General features: G+C 53.2%; 3 protein-coding genes across 8 annotated transcripts in view; 2 read left to right on the top strand and 1 right to left on the bottom strand.

The window, feature by feature from the left end:
• The window catches only part of MPST (mercaptopyruvate sulfurtransferase), an 8,471-nt gene extending 8,052 nt beyond the window's left edge, over positions 1 to 419 (bottom strand). The window contains exon 1 of one of the 2 annotated variants that reach the window (XM_019664597.1): positions 314 to 419. Coding sequence is in view for 1 of the 2 variants with exons in the window: in XM_019664596.1 (XP_019520141.1) it covers positions 216 to 251 (36 nt within the window). In the remaining variant the exon portion in view is untranslated. The other variant, XM_019664596.1, reaches the window with a different exon arrangement.
• Positions 420 to 530: 111 nt separating this feature from the next.
• Positions 531 to 8,406, top strand: TST (thiosulfate sulfurtransferase). Of its 2 annotated transcripts, XM_019664598.1 has the most exons (3): positions 531 to 694; positions 1,344 to 1,959; positions 7,933 to 8,406. In XM_019664598.1, exons 2-3 carry the CDS (start codon positions 1,365 to 1,367, stop codon positions 8,229 to 8,231), a joined length of 894 nt encoding a protein of 297 aa, XP_019520143.1. In that variant the 5' UTR covers positions 531 to 694; positions 1,344 to 1,364; the 3' UTR covers positions 8,232 to 8,406. The 2 variants fall into 2 exon arrangements, with proteins under 2 accessions (XP_019520143.1, XP_019520144.1); XM_019664599.1 differs by lacking the exon at positions 531 to 694 and having other exon boundaries at positions 701 to 1,959.
• Positions 8,407 to 9,476: 1,070 nt separating this feature from the next.
• The window catches only part of CIMIP4 (ciliary microtubule inner protein 4), a 20,078-nt gene continuing 7,485 nt past the window's right edge, over positions 9,477 to 22,069 (top strand). For 2 of the 4 annotated variants that reach the window (XM_019664604.1, XM_019664600.1), the window contains exons 1-5: positions 11,138 to 11,203; positions 11,277 to 11,365; positions 15,149 to 15,192; positions 18,788 to 19,224; positions 19,788 to 19,932. In XM_019664604.1, coding sequence (XP_019520149.1) covers positions 15,171 to 15,192; positions 18,788 to 19,224; positions 19,788 to 19,932 — 604 coding nt within the window. In that variant the 5' untranslated portion in view covers positions 11,138 to 11,203; positions 11,277 to 11,365; positions 15,149 to 15,170. Of the gene's footprint in view, positions 9,506 to 10,211; positions 10,694 to 11,137; positions 11,204 to 11,276; positions 11,366 to 15,148; positions 15,193 to 18,787; positions 19,225 to 19,787; positions 19,933 to 22,069 lie in introns of those variants that run through there. The other 2 variants (XM_019664602.1, XM_019664601.1) reach the window with 2 other exon arrangements.

Genomic DNA, 22,069 nt, shown 5'->3' with positions numbered 1-22,069 from the left:
CCCACGGCTCACCAACCGCCACTCACCCCGGCCCCACCCTGCTGGGCGCCCCAAGCTGCCGCAGACAGCCATCCTTAGGGCAAACTCAAGGGCGCGCCTTTCCTCCCAAGTTGCAGCCCCCTCCTCCGCTCAGGCCCTGCGGGGGAGCCCCGCGCGGCGCACCCCAATTATCGGCCTCCCCCTAAGGAAGTCAAGCGCGACGCCCCAGCGATTACCCGGGTCTCGGGCTCCCGGCTTCCGGGCTCGGCCATGGCCCCCACCGCAAGGTGCCCCCTCCCCGCGCCCGCAGCTGTCCCCTCCTCCCGTCACCAACCTGCGGCCAGCCAAAGGGAGGAGACTCGGGCACAGCCCACCGCCGCGGCCACTCGGAGACGCTGCTGCCCGCGCCTTCCACTGGCGGAGCCTGGGGGACGCCCGCGCCGCCAAGTCCCGCCCTACGCTGCCCTGGTGCCGCCAGGTGTCCCCAGCGGGTTCTCGAGAGTTTGAGAGTAGCTGTGCGCAGGGTGGTCGTCGGGGGCGGGCGCGGCTGGGCGGCGGACAGTGAGGGGCCAAGACCAGCGGCGCGCAGTCCCCCCGCGGGCGGCGGCGCGATGGTTCAGACCGGCCAGGGTGTTACGGGCTCGGGGTTTGAACCTCCAACTTCTCCAGCGGGCAGGGGCAGGGACAGGCGCCACCAGGACGGCGGCGAGGGCGAGTAAGTGCAGCAGGGTGGGGGCGGCGGCCAGCGCCCGGGCCGAACGGGATTGGGCCTCCCACCGGTCGGGCCATCTGCGGCTCAGGGTAGGGTTCCCGTGGCGAGGGCGGGCGCGATGCCCCCGGGAACCCCTGACCCAACTGGGGCAGAGGGCACCGAGCTGGGGCTGGATTCCGGCATCCGGGAGACGGGCGAGACCTGGCTGTGGAGACACTGCAGGCGGGATTGCTAGACAAGAAAAACGGCGGGGGCGTGTGCACGGTCCCAGCGAGCCCTCCCTATCACCCACTCCCCTGCCCAAGAGGCCATCGCCCCCTTCCTGGGTATCTTTTCGCTGCTTTTTTCTAGCAGGATCCGGAGGGCGAGTTTTGCAGCTGCTAGGGCCAACTCCCCCCTGGAGCCCTCCGAAGCAGTTGCCCCACCCCCTTCCGTGCGTGGGAGTCGGGGGGTGAGGATTGGGGGGGGGGCGGAGCAGGCTTTCCTTAGGGAACCTGCAGACCTATCCCATTGCACGCCCCAGCCGCCGGTTTGCTATAAACGCGCCAACCCGAGGTGTTCATTGGGGAAAGAGACTCCTCCTCCCCAGACCCCATTGCGCTGCACACACGGTCCTCATGCTTGGCTTTTTCCGGGTTCCCACCCGCGCCAGGTGACGCGCAGAATTGAAACCATGGTTCATCAGGTGCTCTACCGGGCGTTGGTCTCCACCAAGTGGCTGGCGGAGTCTGTCCGAGCTGGCAAGCTAGGGCCTGGCCTGCGGGTACTGGACGCCTCCTGGTACTCACCGGGCACCCGGGAGGCCCGCAAGGAGTATCTAGAGCGCCATGTGCCGGGCGCCTCCTTCTTTGATATAGAGGAGTGCAAGGATAAGTCGTCACCCTACGAGATGATGTTGCCCAGCGAGGCGGGCTTCGCAGACTACGTGGGCCGCCTGGGCATCAGCAACGACACGCACGTGGTGGTGTATGATGGGGACCACCTGGGCAGCTTCTACGCACCGAGAGTCTGGTGGATGTTCCGTGTGTTTGGCCACCGCACAGTGTCCGTGCTCAATGGCGGCTTCCGGAACTGGCTGAACGAGGGCCACCCAGTGACATCTGAGCCCTCGCGCCCCGAGCCGGCAGTCTTCAAAGCCACACTTGACCGCTCCCTGCTCAAAACCTACGAACAGGTGCTGGAGAACCTTCAATCTAAGAGATTCCAGCTCGTGGATTCAAGGTCCCAAGGGCGGTACCTGGGCACCGAGCCCGAGCCAGATGCCGTAGGTAGGTGTCCCAGTGGGTGGATGGTCGCTGGGAAGTAATGCCCAATGGAGGGGTGGGGAGTAACGATGTATGGGATTATCCTCAGGTTTGGCCCACAGTCCCCCCCATGTGTAGGCCTCAGTGTTGCCATCTGTAAAATGAGAGGATGGAGCCAAACCTAAAGGCTCTGATGTGTGAAGACCTCCATGTGCGTGCGTTCCCATAGCTACGTGCATCCCTATGGGGTGTCATCAACACAGGTGAGTGGTGACATATCCACCCACACCCAGGCACTAGCTTCCCCACGTGCCTAAAGGTATGTTCGTGAGCCCACACATGCATAACTGTACAGAAGCCTCTCAAGGACACCTAGCTTCTCAGGGCCTCTCTGTTCCCCAGAAACCCTTAGAGACATCAACAGTGCCCTTCCCCCGGTACCCCTCTCCCTCCGGATCTCCCAGGCCCCCTGACCTTTCCAAACAGCTGCAGCCTGTCTGCAGAGCTATAATAGCAGCTGCCCTTGCATGCTAAGCACTTAACAGTGCATGTTCTCATCCACCAAGGCTTAATATCCCCATTTTGGAGGGGAGGAAACTGAGATGCCAGGATATTAAATTACTTGCTCAGTTAAGTGGCAGAGTCAGGATTTGAACCTAGCACTGACTAGTTTCAAACAAGTGCTCTGAACCAGGATGCACTGCCATTTTGCCCACCCCCACCTTGCAGGGCCAGGAGGGAGCCCCCTCCACTAGGCATCAGCAGGGAGATGGCGTGTGAGTCCATCTCCTGTGGATGAAGGGGTGGCCTGGAGGATTCTATGCTGCTGGGGGTGGGAGTAGTCTCAGGAGAGGAAATGCCGAGTTTTAGAACCTCCTAACAGAGCAGCGGGCTCACCATTACTCCTGCTGGATGCCCTCCATCCTTTGCCTGGACACCTCTGGTGGCCAGGACCTCACTGCTTGGGGCCTCTCGTGGCCCAGGCTGTCCTGAGTCCTCAGAGCGGCTGGCATCTCCTGGGGCAGTGGCTCTGCCCTCAGCCCCAGTGTGCCTCTGTAGACCCTGACTCTTGTGCAGCATTTTGCCTAACTTGTTGAAAAATATTTCCTGTCTGTGCCTCTGGAAAGAACTCAGTGAAAGCTGTTTCTAACACTCTTAGAGCTGGAGGTTCTGATAGGTCACCTCATCGGGCAGAAGGGAGGCTGGGGTACACAGAGGAAGGGGTGGGTCAAGGTCTCACGGCTAGGCAGAGCCAGGAAAACGCAGGGCTCTGTCCTCCCCGCCGTGGTTGTTTCCAGGCCCCATGTTTTCCTTGTCCGGCTTGCTCGCCGAAGGTGTGGAGTTGAAGATTCAAGTTCATTTGGCACCTTCCAGAGACTCCTGGCACAGAACTCCTACAGCCCCCTCCTGGCCTTGGTTCAAGACGCCTTTTCTCCTTGGGACTTGAGCCACCACTGTGGGAGGAACGTGGAGTTGTTCCCCTTGCTGCTTTCCAGCTTGCCCCGAAGCAACCTGAGAATAAGTGAAGGGCGAGTTTCCAGATGCCAAACCTAGTCTCCTTACTCCCATTTTAGAGATGAGGACACTGAGGCTCAGAGAGGGGGAACTGGCCTGCTGCTGGGGATGCGTCTGGAGGCCCTGAATTCTCAAGTCCCTCCCCCTTTCTGTGGCCCTACTCCCACCTCCTCCAGATCCCATCTGGAGCCCAGCGAGTATGGATCCTAGTTAAGGTCAGCCCTTTTCTTGGTGGTGGGACCTCATTCCCATTGCTCCACTTGTCGGGGTTCCCTTACTATAAAAGGAGAAGAAGAATATCAGCCCTATCCACCTGGGGGCGTATTCATTTAAATGCAGCATTAGTTGGACAGGTATTTGGAGAAGGGCGAGGAACTGTGCGAAGGCCAGGGCCATTCAGAAAGGCATGGAGGGTGTGGCACTTTCCTCCCTCATTTTCTAAGAGGCTTTGACGGCCTCAAGTACAAGACATTTCGGAGACACAAAGGCACACGAGTCTCTGCTGAGTTCATGGGCATCAGCTTGGGGTGGGATCAGGGATGCAGCCGGTGGGCTCTGCAGGCCTGATGTAAAGCCCAGGGTAGGGTGGGTGGCAGGCCCTGGATGTCCCTAGAAGGAGTGACCTCCAGGAGGAGCTGGAAGCCGGACCTTAGAAACCTGACAGCCACTTCCTGCAGACCTTAGACAAGCAACTTCCCCTCTGGCCTCATTTTTGTGCCCCCAGTACCTTTGGTCCTGTTTGTAAACGGGCACAAGGTGAGTCAGACACCTGAGTTTATATCCTGGTGTGGCCTTGAGCACATCCCTCTGAACCGTCCTCCTTCATGAAAGGAACACTGCTCACCTTATAGGAGCTTGGGGGAAGGGAGACAGCAGAGGCGGGAATTGACTCAGCTTAGTGCCTTTATAAACATTATTCTTTTTCTCTCCCCTGGTGGGGTTCGGGGTTGGGGTGGGTAAGTGAGGGTGAAGAAGGACATTGGCTGTTAATGAGCACTTTTATTTGTAGATGGTATATTCTTTATATACTCTCCTTGACACCCTACAGCAGCCCTGCACAGCGAGGCAGGCGGTGGTCAGAACTGGTCCCACTTTGGAGGTGGGGGAAGGGAGCAGAGACTTCTTTCATGAGGCAGAGTGGCCAAGGCTTGACCTCAGTCAGCAGGCATCAAAGTGGGGCTATTTCCCAAGGTCACTGCGTGTAAGCAAACTTGGGGACTGGGAGGATAGGTCCCAGTTCTGGGGTGTTGCTTCATGGGATCCGGTGGCCGCTGTGCCTGTGTCTCTGCCTCACAGGGCTGGGGGCTGCGGTTGGAGGAGCCGGGAGGGTGCTAAGCTGCCTCCCAGTGACCAGGGCTGGGGCTGCCTGCACTGGATTCCTTAGTGTCTTTAGGAAGAAAGCAAGAAACAGCCAAACAGGCTTTCCTGGCCTTGAAAACCCGCACTTATCAGCAGTCTCACCAACTTGACTGGCATCTTTTTGGCCAAAGCTGGAACACAGCGTCCCGACCTCTGTGCAGTTGAGGAATATGAGGGGTCATCTCATCCATCGTTCCCCTGCTTCAGCCCCCTTTTCCAGGGAGGCTCAGGGCGGTCAAAGAACGCAGGCTTTGGGGTCAGGCGGACCTGACTTCACTTCTCACACCTGTGCTGTGTGTCCCGGGACAAGTAACGTCGCCTCTGTGAGCCTGGGCTTTCCGTTAGTGCCGGGAGGATAATCTCCCCAGCTTTGTGAGGGCTAAGGAAGATCAAGTTCTTGGGATAACCCATTGTCTGGGGGCCTAATACCAGAGGTTATGAGCATGGCCGCATGCGCGCTGGGGGGGAAAGGCTGAAGCCGGACTTGGGAGAAGGGCAGCCGGAGCTTCTGGGCCCGCGAGCCTTCCCTCCAGTTGGGTCAGGTTCCTGCTCGTTTAAATTCCTCAGGCAAGCCCTGAGCTCTCGCTGACAGAGATGAAAAGGAGCACCCCCCCCTCCTGATATTGGCCTAGTGTGGGAGGCCAGGGTCTGCAGAACCCCCCCNGGTACAAGTAAGTGCTATGTAAATACTAATGACTGAATATGCTCTTCCCAGGCAATGGGAAGGAACATCCTCATTTTGGTCTGAAACACACACACCCCCCCACACACACACACACACTTCTTCACTCCCAAGAGGTGCCTTTTATATAATCAGAAGAAAACAATGAAGCTGTTTCATGGGAGGGAGGGCCAGGGAGGGGGAGAAACAGCATTCAGAACTCAACAAATGCTTGTGCTTTGAAATGCACTAAATCCAGCCCACTGTGTGGATGCTGAACATTTTTTTTTTTTAAGATTTTATTGGGGAATTGGGGGAGGGGAACAGCGCTGGTGGATCGGGGGAAGGGGAACAGACAAGTGGCTGTTGGTTTGTTCTTCAGTCTAGTTGTGGAGGATGTTGCTTCATTGGCCCAAGTTGGCACCATCATTGTGTTCTTCCCAGGCGAGGCAGATCAGTTGCTGGCCTCTGGACGGGCTGCTCACGCTGGCTGCCGGCTACACACGGTAGCTTACAGCAGCCCACTGCAGCAGGGGACTGCAGCCTACACTGTTGCTGGCGACTCACGGCAGCCCAGCTCCAGGTCGAGCTGTTGCTCACCATCTTAGTGTCACTGGCCCTCATATGTGGGATCCGAACCGAGGCCCTCTGGCATCCCAAGCCAGCTCTTAACCAACGCACCACTCGGCTGGTCCAATGCTAAACATTTTAAAGTTGGGTTTCTTGGCAAAGAACAACACCCTTAAAGCCAACAGATGAATTGTTCCTCATTGGGTCAGCACACATCCGATCTCAGATTAACGTTTCCAGAAAAAAGGTGAAATCTCCACAGGAAGGAATTGCTATCATTTTATAAGTTGGGGAATCTATTAAATTAAAGGAACTCTTGACTTGTGCCAGCAGATCTCGGAATCCTCTTTGGCCTTGGGTGAGAGGAATGCGATGTTGCTGGCAGGATTGCACACCTACTGTGTGCCCAGGGTCACTAACTACAGTAGCCAACTTCCCCACAAGCCTGTGAAGTAGGTGGGGTTATCGCCTCATGTCACGGTTGGGGAAACTGAGGCCAGAGGTGCAGGGCCTGGTTGGCTGCACACTGCCCCAGTGTGTGCCCTGGTCACTGCCATCATGTCCTCTCCCAGTGCTGCCTATCATGGTCCTATCCTGCCCCACAGTCCAGGTTTAATGGGGCGGTGGGGAATTTTGGAGGAAGAGGAGCCTAAAATGATGCCCAAACTCGTCTTGGGCCCCACTCCCAGTGTTCAGTCCGCCATGGTGTGGAGTGGAGTGACCTAGGCATGCTGGGGGCTAGACCAAGGTCTCGGCCCTGCGGGTGACACCAGCCCTGGCTGTGGCCCAGTCGACTTCGCCCCACTTGCTGGCTTTTCTGAAGCCAGATTTAGCAGAAGGGACGCCCTGGGTACAGCGACAGTTCTGGAATGGACCCCAAAGCCAGCCTAGACCCCCATTCTACTTCCATCCAAGTGTCTCAGGTTGCTAGGAGGGGCCTGAGGAGATGGACCACACTGCCCCCAGTCTCACCTGCCTCCAGGGGTGGATGGTGAAATGGGGGGAGTACCAGCACCCGAGATGGGGTGGGCCAGCCTCCGAAGCCAGTGCTTTACTTCTGACAACAGCCCTGACACCTGTGACTTCTCATTCCCATTTACCAATGAGGAAACAGGCGCAGAGAGGTGACGTGACTTGCTTAAGGTCACCCTGCTAGTAAGTGACAGAGCTGGGCTTTGAACGTATGTCTAACAGCAAATCACATGCTCTTTCCACAACTGTGTGCTTAACAGAAAACCCAATGACTCTGTGTAATCCCAGGTCTGCCTTTACCTCCTGGTGTGGCCTTAGTGGGGGGCATGTCATTTTGCAAACCTCAGTGTATTCATCTGTAAACTAGAGTGACATATTCATTAATTATGTGGTTGTCTGTTTAACATCTGTCTTCCTTGCTAGACCATCCTCTCCCAGACAGCCAGGGCGGTTCTTTCCCTTTCACTGCTGTGTTCTCAGCAGTTGACATAGCATGTGGCAACCATATTAATCATCTCATTTAGTCTTCTGAACGGCCCTATGAGATGGGTCTGCACCATTCAGCCCACTTTACAGGTGAGAAAACTGAGGTTCAGAGAAATGAAGCAGTTTGACCAAGGTAAAGGTTAGTGAATGGTAGAGCTGAGACTCATATCCCCACTCTCTCAAGCAGGTGTGATTTTGGACATTCCTACTTCAGGGCATGTTTGCGGGGAGGGGACACTTCGTCTTCAGTCATGAGCATTGACTCGGATCAGGAATAAATCAAGATCCGAGAAGAGCAAAGATGTTATTTTTATTTGCGGAACTCCCTATCCTTATAGCCATGGCCAGGCACGGCCTCCAGGCCCCGCTTCCCGCCCTTCCCGCCCCATGTCTTCCTAACCCTGTCCTTCCCTTTGTCCTCCGCCCCTGTCCAGGGCTGGATCCAGGCCACATCCGAGGCTCGGTCAACATGCCGTTCATGGACTTCCTGACGGAGGACGGCTTCGAGAAGGGCCCAGAGATGCTCCGTGCCATGTTCGAGGCCAAGAAGGTAGACCTCGCAAAGCCCCTCATTGCCACATGCCGGAAGGGTGTCACCGCCTGCCACATTGCCTTGGCCGCCTACCTCTGCGGCAAGCCCGATGTGGCCGTCTATGATGGCTCCTGGTCTGAGTGGTTCCGCCGGGCCCCCCCGGAGACCCGTGTGTCACAGTGGAAGGACGGGAAGGCCTGAGCAGTGGGCCTCTCCTCCACTCACGCGCAACTCCTGCCAGTTTAGTGACCGGCATGACTTGCTGTTGACTCCCACTTCTTCAGCAAAGGAGAGTGACAAGCTTTAGAATTGCTGTGTCAAGCACTCACTTCCCCCAACAACACTGGAATAAACATGGCCTTTTCTGAGTCCCTGAGTCTGCCTGCCTCTCCTTGGCGCCCATTTTCTTTTAAATTTATTTTATTTTATTAGGGAACAGTGTGTTTTTCCAGGACCCATTAGCTCCAAGTCAAGTAGTTTTTCAGTCTTGTTGTGAGGGCGCAGCACAGCGGCCCGTGTGGGGATTGAACCGGCAACCTTGGTGTTATGAGCACTGTGCTCTAACCACCTGAGCTAACCGGCCACCCCAAGCGCCCATTCTTGCCCCAGATTTCCATGTCCTTTGGATTCCCTAGAATCCACCAAGGGAAGAAACCTCCGTAGCAATGGCCAGCTGAGGAAGTCAGTCACACTGAGGACACCACTTTACTATTTTGTTTTGGCAAAGGCAGCCGCCCGCTGTCCCATGTCAGGTGGAGAATGCTGGGACCTACCTGGGAGGGGTTCCAGGAAGCCAGAGAGAAGTGAAACCATAGCCAGCCAGGCACTGACCCCTCCTGCGATAGGCCCAGCCCTCTGTTTAGGGGGGAAGAGGATTGGGGGCAGCTGGTCTCCCAGATGAGTGTTCAAAGAGCTGTCACACAACACAGGCCCTGGGGCATCAGTAGAGGTGATGCTCAGAAGCAGGCCAAAGGCGGGTGGTGCCACCTTGGGTGACCTTCCTAGCTCAGAATAAGACCCTCTGGAGAGCAATGGGGGACGGGATGGGGAAGCAGCTTCAATCCCCGGGAGATCTTAGAGCTCTGGCAGCGTGAACCGGAAGCTGCAGTAGAAGACCTAGTGGACGGGGCCCATGTGGCTGGATTCCCAGTTTTCCAGAAACAGGCTCTCTACACCCTCCTTTGGGGCTATGGGATGAGTCCAGGCCCCACCTACTGGGGGTTCCCTGCTCCCGGCTGTCCAATTTTGAAAGAAGTTCTGTGGGTAAAATGCTCTCAAACATCCCATGTTACACAGAACTCGTTCGTGAGAGGAAGAGTCAATTGATACAACAAACTTCATTGCCTTGTATTAAAAAATTGCCACAGCCGCCCAACCTTCAGTAACTACCACCCTGGTCAGTCAGCAGCCATCAACATCGAGGCAAGGCCCTCCACCAGCAAAAGGATTATGACTTGCTGAAGACTCAGATGATGGTTAGTATTTTTTTTTTTAGCAATAAAGTATTTTTTAATTAAGGTGTGTGCATTTTTTTTTAAACATAATGCCATTGTGCAGTTAATAGACTACAATATAGTGTAAACATAATTTTTATATGCACTGGGAAACCAAACAATTCATGTGACTTGCTTTATTGCAATAGTCGCTTTATTGCAGTGGCCTGGAACCGAACCTGCAGTATCCCCAAATTTGCCTGTACTGTTATGTGCCAATAGGTAATTAACAAAGGGGACGCGCGCACAATCAGGAGACCAATGAGGAGGCAAGTGTGTTAACGCAGGCATGAGGTGGTGGTGGTTTGGGGTGGGGGCCAGGGGGAGATGTGGAGGTGGATAAAGGGGTCCGAGTCTGGAGTACTTTGAAGGATTTGCTGAAGGATCCCCTATGGGGTTAACTTAGAGTTACAGGGGACATCTCTCTGTGCCAGGCCGTGTTCTAGAACAGGGGTCGGCAAACTGCGGCTCGTGAGCCATATGCGGCTCTTTGGGTACGTTCCGTCTTGACAGTTTGCCGACCCCTGGAAGAACCAATCCTGTCCCTCTCAACAATTTAAAAATTATTTGAGAGCCATAAATATATTTTTGCATAATCACCGTTATGTGAATAATATCCTGTACAAATTTTATAAGTGAAACTATGATAGTTTTATTTTCATTTTCAATTTTACTTCAGAGTCACAGTTCGTGAACCACAGTTTGCTGACCCCTGGCGGCTCTTCCGTCTCAAAAGTTTGCCGACCCCTGTTCTAGACATTCACAAAAATGACTTTGTTCAGTCCTCACTCTCACCATTGGAGGTGGGTTATATCTGTTTCACATAGGAGGAAAGTTAGCTAAAGAACTTGGCCAAAGTCGCTCTTCCGATAAGTGGCAGGCCCAGACTCTGAAGACCCCAAATGTAATCACAATGCTCTCTGCCTCCTGGGGAGACCCTGAAAAGCGGGGCATGCAGGAGGCATTCCCTATACCCCACCCCTGCTGAGCAACAGCCAAACAAGACAGCTGCTGCAGGCACCAACTGCAGAAGTCACTGAACTTTATTGGATCTCCTGTAGCCCTTAAGAGGATTCAAGAGGAGGAGAGTAGACCTTCAGTGTCCCGCCTCTGCTTTAATTTTACTCCTTGGTCAACTGATCCCTTCGCGTCCAGCTCAGAGAGCTCCAGGTGAACCTTTCCCTCCCCTCCCCACTCCCTTTGACCTACGTTTATGCTCACAAATACATCCATGCTTTTACTCTTTGAGTCCTTTCTAAACTATTAAACTCCTACACGTCCTTCAAAATCCAGATTAAATGGCCCTTCTGTGAGCTCTGCCTTCTTCTTTCCTAGACAGAACTAATCACTCTGTCCACTTAATCCTTTGTAATCCCAAGAACGTCCTCTGTGTCTGGCACACAACCTGGCACATGGTGGGTGCTCAGGGGACAGTTTGCCCTCTCAGTGCTGGCTTTCCATGGCCTCTGTTCCCTAGAGTGGGCCCATCAGCCCTCTGAGGTAACAGAGCCCTGTGTATAGTGTCGCCATGGCGACTCCAGTGAACAGCAAGGGAGGGCTGCTCTCTAGCAACCATCCACTGGCCTCTGCCCGCAGCTGTGCAGTGCAGATCTACACTCCTGGGCTTCAGCACACACCAGAGCGGTTCACGTGTTTTCTGACATGAAAGAGAGTGGCGAGGTCAGGCAGGGACTTGCAGGGTGGGCCAGGAGTCTCTCATAACACAGATTGCATCTTCTTTCTCCCCGTTCAGAGCTGCCTGTGAGTGAAGAGCGCCGGGACTGCAACTGGGCCTCTTTTTCCTCCCTTCTTGACCAACATCTTTCGGGACCTTCTCTCCAGGTCAGAAACGGGCAGTGAGGCCACACTTCTGCCCAAACCCATCCAGGCTGCTCTGGACTGGGGGGGCCACTGGGGCAGATGGGGGGGCTGCTGTGGGTACCTCAGGTGGGTGGCTAGGGATGGGGAGTGGGGACAGGGGCAGAAAACTCACTTGAAGGAGGTAGAAGATGTGAGGGTTGGTTTCAACACCACTTGGGTGAGGTCCTATTTCTTTCCCGAGCCTCAGTTTCTCCATCTGTCAAGAGGGTGAGGTAATACTTTCTCTGAACAGCTTACTGAGTCCTTGTGAAGATAGACTAATCTGCTAAACTGCGTAACAAATCACCCCAACATGTAGTGGCTTAAGACAACAGCATGTATTATCTCACAGTTCCTGGGGGTCAGGAATACATATGCGGGTGCAATGGGTGCTCTGTCTCAGGGTCTCTCACAGACTGTGCTCAACATGCTGGCCGGGGCTTCAGCCCCATCTCAAGGCTCAATTAGAGAAGGACGTCTTTCCAAGGCCACTCACGTGGTGGAATTACTGAACTGAGGGCCTCGGTTCCTCACGAGTGGCCACCCTTTATGTCTTGCCCTGCAGGCCTCTCCAGACACTTACAATATGGAAGCTGCTTCCATCAGAGTGACTGAGCCAGAGAGAGTATGAACAAGACACAGTCACAGTCTTTTATAACCTCCTTTTGGAAGTAGCACCATCACTTTTGCCATATTCTCTCGGTTAGTGGTTAGAAGCAAGTCAATAAATCCAGCCCACACTCGGGCAGGGGTGGCAGGGGAAGGCGCAGTGGCGTTACTCAAGTGGGTGAATACCAAGGAACAGGGGTCACTGGAGCCATGTCAATCGCCCGTCTCTAGCCCCAGATGACACACGTCCTTTCCACATGCAAAATACATTCACCCTTTCCCAAGATCTCCAAAAGCCTCATCCCATTATAGCATCACTTTAAAAGCTAGAATCTGGCCCTATAAATCAGGCCCATGTATGGATGAGGCTCCTCGGGTGTTGCTTCTTTCTTGAGTTCAGTCCTTCTCCATCAGTTGATCTGTGAAAATCATCTGCCTGCCCTGACCACACCTGGCATACAATGGTGCGGCAGCCATGGGGTAAGAGCTGCAGACATTCCTATTCAACAACGAGGAAAATGGAGACACAAAGGAGTCACTGGTCCATAGCAATTCTGAAATCCAGCCAGGCAAATGTTGGGCTTTCCTTATTAGGCTTCAAGCTGTGGAAATAATTCTCCATGGCTCTCAGCTCTGCCCTATGAATCCTTGCTTCCCCTCTCTAAGTTACCGCCCTCCCCGCTTTTTAAAATGTCGTGCATGTTTGCGACTGAGTGATTTTCTCAGACTACTATCTGCCAGTAGAATTTGAGAGTCCACTCTTTTCATTTTGTACAATTTTGTGTCCCTTTCACTCCAGGCTGGTAGTATTTTTGCCAATACAGTTTTCTCAAACACTGTGACACTCCAGAGAGAAAAGTCCCCTCCACTGGCCCTCCAGCTGAGAGATGGCACTCAAACATCCGAAGACGCCCTATTATTCCATTAAGAGAATCTGTGAAGCGTATTTTTCATCTCTTTTAAGGACCCATTGTGTGACTGGATAATATTCTGATCCTTTCATCTTTCTAAGATTTTAACAAAAAGCGGTACATTTTCAGGATAGAATGCTCTGAAGCCATTTCTTAATTTTAGCATCTTTTGGCATCTGAAGAGGATGAGAATTTTCAAAACTACTAAGTCCTGCCTCCTGTTTTTTTAACAGTCCTTCCTTCTCTCTCTCCTCTCACATTTCACTACAAGCAGCAAGAAGAAACCAGGAGGCACCTTCAGCACTTAGCTTGGACATCTCCTTTGCTAGGTCACCCAGTTAGTCACACGCTCTGCGTTCCACAAAACTGGCAGCGACAGTGTCACTAAGTTTCTGTCACTACATAACAAGGACACTTCTTCTCCAGGTTCTAATAACATGCCCCTCACTTCCTCTGGTGCCTTCACTGGCAGCACCCTCCAAGTCCATATTTCTACTAATAGTCTGTTTAAGGCAATTTAGACATTTTCTGTCATGTTTCTCAAAATCCTTCCAGGCTCCACCTACTGCTTGGTTCCAAAGCCACTCCCACGTTTTTAGGTATTTGTTACAGCAGCGCCCCATCCCTGGTAACCAAATATATATTTGGTATATATATTTACTGCATAACAAATTACCACAAAGCTTAGCAGTTTAATACTGTGTGCCTTAAAAAGGAACAAATTTATGATCTCACTGTTTCTAAGGGTCAGGATCCTGGGTGTGGCTTGGCTGGGTCTCTAGCTCATCCCACAGGCTGTAATTAATGTGTCAGCAGGGCTGTGTTCTTACATCAAGGCTCAAATGGGGAAGCACCCACTCCCAAGCTCATTCAGGTGGTAAGATTCACTCAGTTCTTGGATGCCTGTTGGACTAAGAGTCTTTGTTCCTTATGAGCTGTTAGCCAGGAGCCTGCTCGGTTCTTTATCCCCTGAGCCTCTCCATAGGGCAGCTTTAAAACATGGCAGCTGCTTCCATCAGAGCCAGCAAGCCAAGGAAAGCCAGAGGAGGAGTGTGAACAAGACCGAAGTCACTAATCTAGTCTTGCAAGTGACATCCTCTTTTTGTCATACTCTTTTGATCCAGAAGCAAGTTGCTCAGTCCAGCCCATACTCAAGAGGGCGTTTTGCACAGTGTGTGAATACCAGGGCATAGGGATCGTTGGCAGTCACAGCAGAAGTGACACAGTCACCCAACAGTTATTAAGGGTGTTTTGCTTGGTGATTTTTCAAGAGAACAAAACTAATCCAGTTCTTAAGCTGATGTGAGTTTACCAGCAGAACAACCTGCTGGTGACCTAAGACAAGTCACTCTGCCTCTCTGGGCCTCAGTTTCTTTATCAATAAAATGAAGGGGTTGGATTAACTCATCTCAAAGCTCCCTTCCGGCTCTGCCTTGCGGCTTTTATGCTTCCCTTCTTACAAAGGTACTTACCACTTAGGTTCTAGGGACCGAATTCCCATTATGCGATAAATTGTTTTATCTTATTTATATTCCAAAATCCACAAAAACCTTAAAACACACACGTGATAAGAGACTATGAATAAGAAAAGAGATCACCTAGGAAAAAGGAACATAAACCTGAAAGGTGCAGAAGCTTTTCAAGATGCCAGGATTGTCCCAAAGGCCTGCCTTGGGAGGGGAGACTGAGGTGATGCCAAAGCAGGTTCCTGTTCTCGGTTCTCCTCCATGTTGGCCATGTTGGTCCCTCTCCCTTGCGCTTGAAGGGCCAGCTGGTAAGATGGACAAAATCCTATTTGCAGGGAGGCAAATAGTCACCAGGATGGGGTGCTTGGGACAATGTACCCCACAGCAGGGGAGTGTTAAGTGGTGCAGAAGGGGGCAGACCCCCGGACTGTTTGAGAAAGGCCTTTGAGGCACTGGTGTGTGTGTGTGTGTGTGTGTGTGTGTGTGTGTGTGTGTGTGTGTGTGTGTGTGTGGTGGTGGTGGTGAGGGGTGGTGACCGGGGATTTCCAGAAAGGGTAGAGCCTGCTGGGGTCCAGGAGGCAGGCCCAGTGCCAGGGGTGGTGGGTGGATAGGGCAGGGGGCTCCTTGAATGCCAGAGGGCACTGGAGGCAGCATGGAAAGACCTCTGGTCAGGGGCTGGGCAGATGGCCACAGGGCTCCCTGTTCCGCCCTTGGCTTATCCCCATTTATGAAGCCTCTGTGTCATCTGAGACAACGACGCAGTGTTTCCTTGTTTACAGGACTAAGCTTGAGCAAGAGTCCATGGAGCTGGGCCACCGAGCAGGTAGGACGGGCTGACCAGGGACACGCTGGCCAGGGACACACAGTGCACACCCAGGGCTTTGGGAGGGACTTCCTGGGGCAGCAGGAATAACCCCTTTCCCTCTCCCTCAGTCTGGCTCTGGCTTCCAGACCCTCTCTGTACGGCCCTGACCTCCTCAGGGCATTCTGTTTGAAGACGGAATGAAAAAGGGAGGGAGAGCAATACTGCTGAGCCCCTCCCATGTGACAGGCCTGGGGATTCTGACCCTGTGCAGTCACATCCTCAGGGCTCAGAGGGGACACATCAGACCTTTGTATGCACCATGTCCACGTAAGAAACATCCAAATCTGTGGAGAATTTTTATAAGAGTTATTTGAGCCAAACTGACGACTTATGCTGGGGAGCAAGATCTCAAATGCTCTGGAGAATAACAGCTTTGCAGTTTCTCACATGCATTTGAGATTAAGGAGGGCAGTGAGGACAATTACACGTACATGAACGTTGGAGAAAGTAAGACGGATTGGATTACTGGGTAGTTATATCATTTGCTGTCTTGAGGGCGGTTACCTCTCAGAAGGAGGGGCCTGAAAGGGGGCATTTCAAAGGTATGTGAACTTAGATGCTCAGAAGCAATGGACAGGCCGCTTAAGGCAAAAGTAAGCCTTTTACTAAAGAAGTTATATGCTTGGGGCGTGACCTGCCCAGTTAGGAATTTAGGATCAGATCACCTTGTGAGGTTACTTTCCATAGAAGCCCTTTTTTCATCCGCAACCAGAGGGGCACACACTGACGTGAGGGATGGGGAGGCCTGGGCTCTGTGGGTGAGGGGTACATGTGGGTCAGGAGTGAGCCAAGCCCAGGGAGTGGTGTGGCCCAAGGAGGGCAGGAGTGTTCCAAACACAGGGAACAGCGCCGGCCTGGAGGTGAGAGAGGGCTGGTGCTTTGAAAGAAATTCAATATAGCTGGAAGGCAGAAGAGGGAAGTCGGAGAGAGGCCAGGCCTGGTCCTGGGCCAGGTCCTCCAGGCTAGAGGCTCTGCCCTGAGCCCAGGGAGAAGGGTTTCAATGCAGTTGTGACTGGATCAGATCAGCTATGAGGAAGGCTGGCAGATGAGATGTGGGAGACAGGCCGTCCAGGGAGGGTAGGGCGGGACTCCTGCTGGAAGCTTTCTTCAAAGACCTGAATGACCCAGAGGCCTTGTTAACACCAGGATTCCAGGCCTCTCCCATTGACACCCTGATACAGCAGCTCTGGCAAAGGCCCAGGAATCTGTATTCTTTAACCTGTTCTCCTGGGAATTCTGATAAGTGGCCAAACTTGGAAAACTCTGATGACTCCTCATTTGATCCTCACAATAGCAAGTGAAATAGGGTTTACTCTGCCCATTTTAGAGCTGAAGGAATGGAGTGGAGGAAAAGTGGAGTTGCAATGAGATTCCTGCAATGCCAGCTGTAGACGTTCATTCATTCATTCAATAAACATTTAACTCCAAGAGGACAGGGGTTGTTGGCCCGTTTAGCTCACTCTCTGTGTGTCCCCAGTGCCTGGCACAGCACCTGCCACACACCTGAACTGGTGAATATATTGGCTCTCTGAGTCAGGGGATACAGACACTGTTCTGGCCATGAAAGCACTCGTAACCCAAGAGCTGGCCAAGGGTGAGCTGGTAACTCCACAGAATGTGCTGAGCGAAGGCAGTAGGAGCACAGCCTGGGAGAAACAGGGGCCACTGCCCTGGAGTCAAGCCCCGAATGCTGGGGGACCCCAGGAGGAGCCCATCTCTGCTCCAGGCCTAGTCTTTCACGAGCAGGAGGAGGGACCCCCGTTGAACAGGTGGGTGCTGGGCACTCTTCAAGCTCTCCGCCTCCACTCTTTTGAGAAGTCCCCATCCTGGAAGCCTTAGTTTTCCCCAGAGGCACCCCTTTGCCTACCTAGCTGCCTACTTGTTGGGGCAGAACCCAGGACCAAGGGAGGGTCTCATCTTAGACTCGATGAGGTTCATGCAGTGTGACTCTGGGTCTCACACCCCTGCAGCCACCTACTCATTCCTGTAAGAAAGGTCCAAACCTGTAGAGGATTTTTATGAGTTTATCTGAGCCAAACTGACAACATCTGCAGGGGAGCAAGATCTCAAATGCTCTGGAGAGTGACAGTTTTGCATTTATTTTATGCATTTGAAATTAAGAAGGGAACATAGGAAAATTGCATGGGAGAAAACAAGGTGGGGATGGGATTACAGGACAGTTAACAAGATTATGTGCTCTCTTGAGGGTTAATATCCTCTTTGAGGGGTATTACTTCTGGTATTTGAAACGCGTGGTAACCTAGATACATGAGAACAATGGACAGAGCTGGCATAAAACCTTTTACTAAAGAAGTTACAGGCCTGGACAGAGCTAGCATAAAACCTTTTACTAAAGAAGTTACAGGCCTGGGCCGTGACTACCCGCCATGACCTGCCTGGTTAGGGTTTATGATCAGATCACCCTGTGAGGTTACTTTCCACAGAACTTTTGTTTTTCGTCCACATTCCCTCACTCACGAATCGACTTCACCTGTATCTTGGATGCACAGGGCTCTCTGGGGGTGCTGTGGGAGACCCAGGACTGACTCACCCACGGACCCCACCTCAATGACCCCCATTTAGGATGGGGGGAAACAAGGTGGTTTGTAGCTCACGACGATGGAGAAAGGGAAGACCCAGGGTCAGGAGAGATGCATAGAGTATGTTGGGGACAGAGTTGTAAAGTAGAGAGGAAGGAGGTGTCCCTGCAGCTTGGGGTGGGTGTCAAGGAGGACTTCCGGGTGGGGCTGCATTGAAAAAAATGGTAGAATTTTGATTTAGGGAAAAGGAAGGAGTGGGCTTCTAGATAGCAGAACCAGCCCGGGCCAATGCTGGGAGGTGGGACATCCCACGGCGTGTAGGGAAGAAGCAGCACTTTCTTTGGCTGGAGGCAGAGAAGAGGAGGAGACATCACAGGCAGGGAGCAGGAGACCCCCTGGAACTGAGGGGCAGGGGCAGGAATGCAGGTGGGAAGCGGGGAGGGGAGAGGTGCTGTGAGAGAGCAGGGGAGAGTAGAGGAGGGAAGTGAAGGTCGGGGGAGCAGCTGTAAATGGGGAGCCAAGACAAAGGCCCAGCTCCAGCTCTGGTCCCTTCTAGCCCTGTGACTTGGCCGGACCAAGTAATGCCTTATGCAGCTTCCAGGACTGCTGGCTTTCTTCACTAGATTGCTGGGGGAGGAGGGGGTTTAAGGTGGGAAAGAGAACTAACCAAATGGAGCCAGAGACATTAAAGCACAGAGCAGTCAAATTCCTTGCTGAAGGCCACACAGCTAGGCTGCAAGGATGGGCCGGCATGGGCTGTCAAAAACCAGGTGGGGTGACTGTGTCCTGTGGGAGGCTTAGCAGCTGAACTTTCTCTCTTTGTCTCCCCCAATTTCTCACCCATGCTTCTGGCTCCCATGACTTCTCTGTTCCCATCCCTTTTTCTGCTCTGGATCTCTGGGGCTCTGTGTCTGTGCCCCCTCCCCACCCCCACTGCTGGCTGCTTTCCTGCCTTCCACTCTCTACATTTGTCTGTCTCCTTCTCTCCCTCCTCCTCTCTTCCTCCTGTTCAGGTGAAACCACTTTGACCAGGGCCCATCTGAACAATAAGGAAGGCCAGCAGGACACGGACCCCAGGAGAGCTGCCCACAGTCCCTTGGATACCTCCAAGTTCAAGTGCCAAGCTCCAGTCTCTCCGCAGCCGTCCCTGCACCAGGGAGGCAGCCCCCTGGGGCATGCTCACCTGGAGGGGGTCCGGTGTCCACCCCCCACAGCTGTCAGCAGGGACTCCCTTGGGATGGACCCACGGCCTGGGTCCCTGAAGAACGGGGGCTATAGACCCCCCTCAATGGAGAGCAGGGCTCCCTTCCGAGAGGGGGCTCCGCCATGCCAGGGACTGAAGGAAAGCCCCAATTCGGGGGCCCAGGGCCAGAGGAGCAGTGTCATTCCTGACAACATTCGCCACAAGTTTGGGAGCAACGTGGTGGACCAGCTGGTCTCTGAGGAGCAGGTGTCAGCACAGGAGGCTAAGGGCGGCAGGAGGGTTATGCACGGAGACTTATAATGAGGACCCCAAAGGAACCTGCTCTTGACAACAGAGTCCCTGTAATAATATCACCAGAAAGTAGTGTTCACTGAGCACTTGCTGTGTGCCAGGCACTGTGCACAATTTAAACTCTTCACATATAACAACTCCTTTTATCTTCCCAACGAGGAAGGTGCTATTATCCTCATCGTATGGATAAGGAGTCCAAGGTCAAGGAAGGGTTATGTAAGTTAACCCAATTTTGTGTAGGGTGAAGACACAAACTGGGCCAGCAGATCCTGAATCCTGGCCCTTAAAGACTTGGCAGTTATAAGTCTTATGTTTGAATTGGATGCTTTCAACCCGCACAAATCTAAAGAAGGCAGCATTGAATGGAGCTATTCCAGCTCCTCAGCCATGGGGTTGGTTGAAAGGCTGCAGGCTAAGGGTGGTGAGGGCAGGGTCAGAGGGAGGGGAGTTAGAGTGGAGATAGGTGGCTTGACCCTGCCCCTCTCTCCTGTGTCTCTTCTCTGTCGATTCCCATTCAGGCTCGAAAGGCCATTGGTGAAGCCTTTGAGGGTCAGAAGAGGGCAAGCTCGCGGCCCAGCAGGACCCAGAGTTCTGTGGAAATCGCCTCCATCTTCTCTGACTACTACGATTTGGGCTACAACATGCGGTCAAACTTGTTTCAAGGTCAGGTCAACGGACAAAGGTGGGGGCTGTGACTACCCGTAGTCTCCAAGGCATTGGGCAGGGAAGGCCTGTGGGGTGTCCACCCCTTCCTGAGCCTCTATGGATAAGACCCGAGGACACATCCCCAGGGACACTCATTCATGGCCATCAAGGGCCTTTTCTTTGCCAGGCCCTGTGCCGAGTGCTGGGAATGCCGGTTCCCTGGCAAGTCTGTCCTCGTCGTGCAGATGATCCAGCCAGTTGGCAGCCAGCCTCTACCCTCCCTGAACACCCCTGGTGTCCTAAACAGCCAGGAGGAGACCCAGGCACTGTTGGCCTGGGCATCTTTGGTATCAGTGACATCAGGTTTCTGGTTCAAAGCTCAGCTCAGCCACTCACTGGGTGTGGCCTCAGGCAGGGTTCTTAACTTCTCTGAGCCTCAGTCACCTTCTTCTCCATACAATGGGGACAGTGTGGCAATATGGCCCTCATTGGGTTGTTGGCGGGACTCTCTGAAATGCTGCATGAAGGCAATTGGCCTGTGGCATGCAGTGAGTGCCCAGTAGCTGGCAGGCTGGTATTTTTCCTTTCCAGAGCCTGGTGGTGGCACCACCTGGGGAAAAGGGTGGGTTGGAGACTCCAACACCGACAGCGTCCTACGGGTCAGACCTGTTTGTTATGGGGGGGGGGGGGAGGGGGGTGGGGGGAAGAAAGCATTAGCTCCATTTCACAGACGGGTCGGAAACAATTTGCCCAGGACTCTCAGTAATAGAAGGTAGACGTGAAGCTCAAATCCGGGTTTTTCTTCTGTCTCTAAACCCCAGTCTTTCCTCAGCACCGGGTCACCTCCCTAGCTATGACCCTGCTCCCAGGTGATGACTGAACTGCTCACATGGGGGTCCATGGCCAGCTTGCGGGGGCTGCTCTCAGCCCTCATATTCCCGTTCAGCCTCACTGCAAAAATTCAAGGTTTTCTGCTCCTCTCCTCCCACCTCACTCCAGGCCCTCTCCAGTGCCCCTGGGGCCTGGCTCACGGCCTCACCTGGCTCACATCCCCGTTACCTGAGGAACCTGACAGCCACTGGAACTTTCTGGGTTTTTCTTTGAGAGAAGAGGTGGTGCTGGGGGAGGGAAGAAAGACTATAGCTCAGATTGTCTTTTGTTCTGGGCCTCAGGAATTGGCCTTTCACTTGTCATTTTAACATTTATCATGCAATAGTTTTATCATGCAATAGTTCTTCCACACAACTTTATATGGTAATGTCTACATAAATGTAAAAAAAAAAAAGAATGTAAAAAAATCTGTGTACCTGTCATCGAACCTGAGAAACACGACTGTGTGTCGCACCCGCTCGTAAGAGTCGATGGTTAGATTTTTCTGGACTGATGGGTTGGTATCATGATGCCATCTTACAACAGGCCATAGAGGTAGTTACACACCAGACGCTGGCAAGCACTGTGAATTAGGATGTCACCTTTGGCATGCTATTGTCAGTGTGCGTCACCTGTGCCTGCTCTCCATTTGCCCCTGCCCCGGGTAGCCTCTGCACTTGCTGTTCCAGGTTGGTGAGGCTCCTGTGGTTGGACACAAGTGAAGGAGAGGACATCAGAAAAGAAACAGGACAGGTGGGGAAGGCCATGGAAAGTCTCTTCTCTTAGTGAGATGGGAAGCCCAAGGGAGGACCTTTAAGCAGGAGGACGGCATTGTCTCACTCAGATTCAAGGATTGCTCCAGTTGCTGTGTTGAGAATAGATGTGGGGGAGCTGGGACAGAAACAGGGAAAACAGTGTGGAGGTGTCTGCAAAAATCCAGGGGGGACAGGCGGTGGTGGCTTGGTCTCGGGAACAGGGCTGGTGCTCTCTGCACAGCTCTGGAGGGCACCGTCGTGCAACATGGTGGCCCAGGGAGGTGATGGTGAAGGTGGCCTGAGGGAGTAGGATTCTGGGTATTTGTGTAAGGCAGAGCCAACCGAACAGGCTAATCAATGGATTTGGGGGCTGTGAGAGAGGAATTAAGGTTAATGTCAAGGTTTTTAACCTGAACAAATGGAAGGGTGGAATTGCCATTTACTGAGAGAAAGTTCCAGGAGGAGTGGGTTGAAGAAATCCTATGCCATGCTGAATCCTAAAGACAATCTTTTTTTTTTTTTTTTTTTTT

Source organism: Hipposideros armiger, unplaced genomic scaffold, assembly GCF_001890085.2.
Source record: "Hipposideros armiger isolate ML-2016 unplaced genomic scaffold, ASM189008v1 scaffold_426, whole genome shotgun sequence".
NCBI lineage: Eukaryota > Metazoa > Chordata > Mammalia > Chiroptera > Hipposideridae > Hipposideros > Hipposideros armiger.
This window is presented reverse-complemented; position numbering and strand designations above follow the sequence as displayed.

What these genes read in the sequence shown, in the direction of transcription:
- TST (XM_019664598.1), top strand. Translation starts at nt 1,365, where the DNA reads ATGGTTCATCAGGTGCTCTACCGGGCGTTGGTCTCCACCAAGTGGCTG. An exon ending in GCCCGAGCCAGATGCCGTAG is followed by an intron (nt 1,960 to 7,932) that starts GTAGGTGTCCCA and finishes GCCCCTGTCCAG; the next exon opens with GGCTGGATCCAGGCCACATC.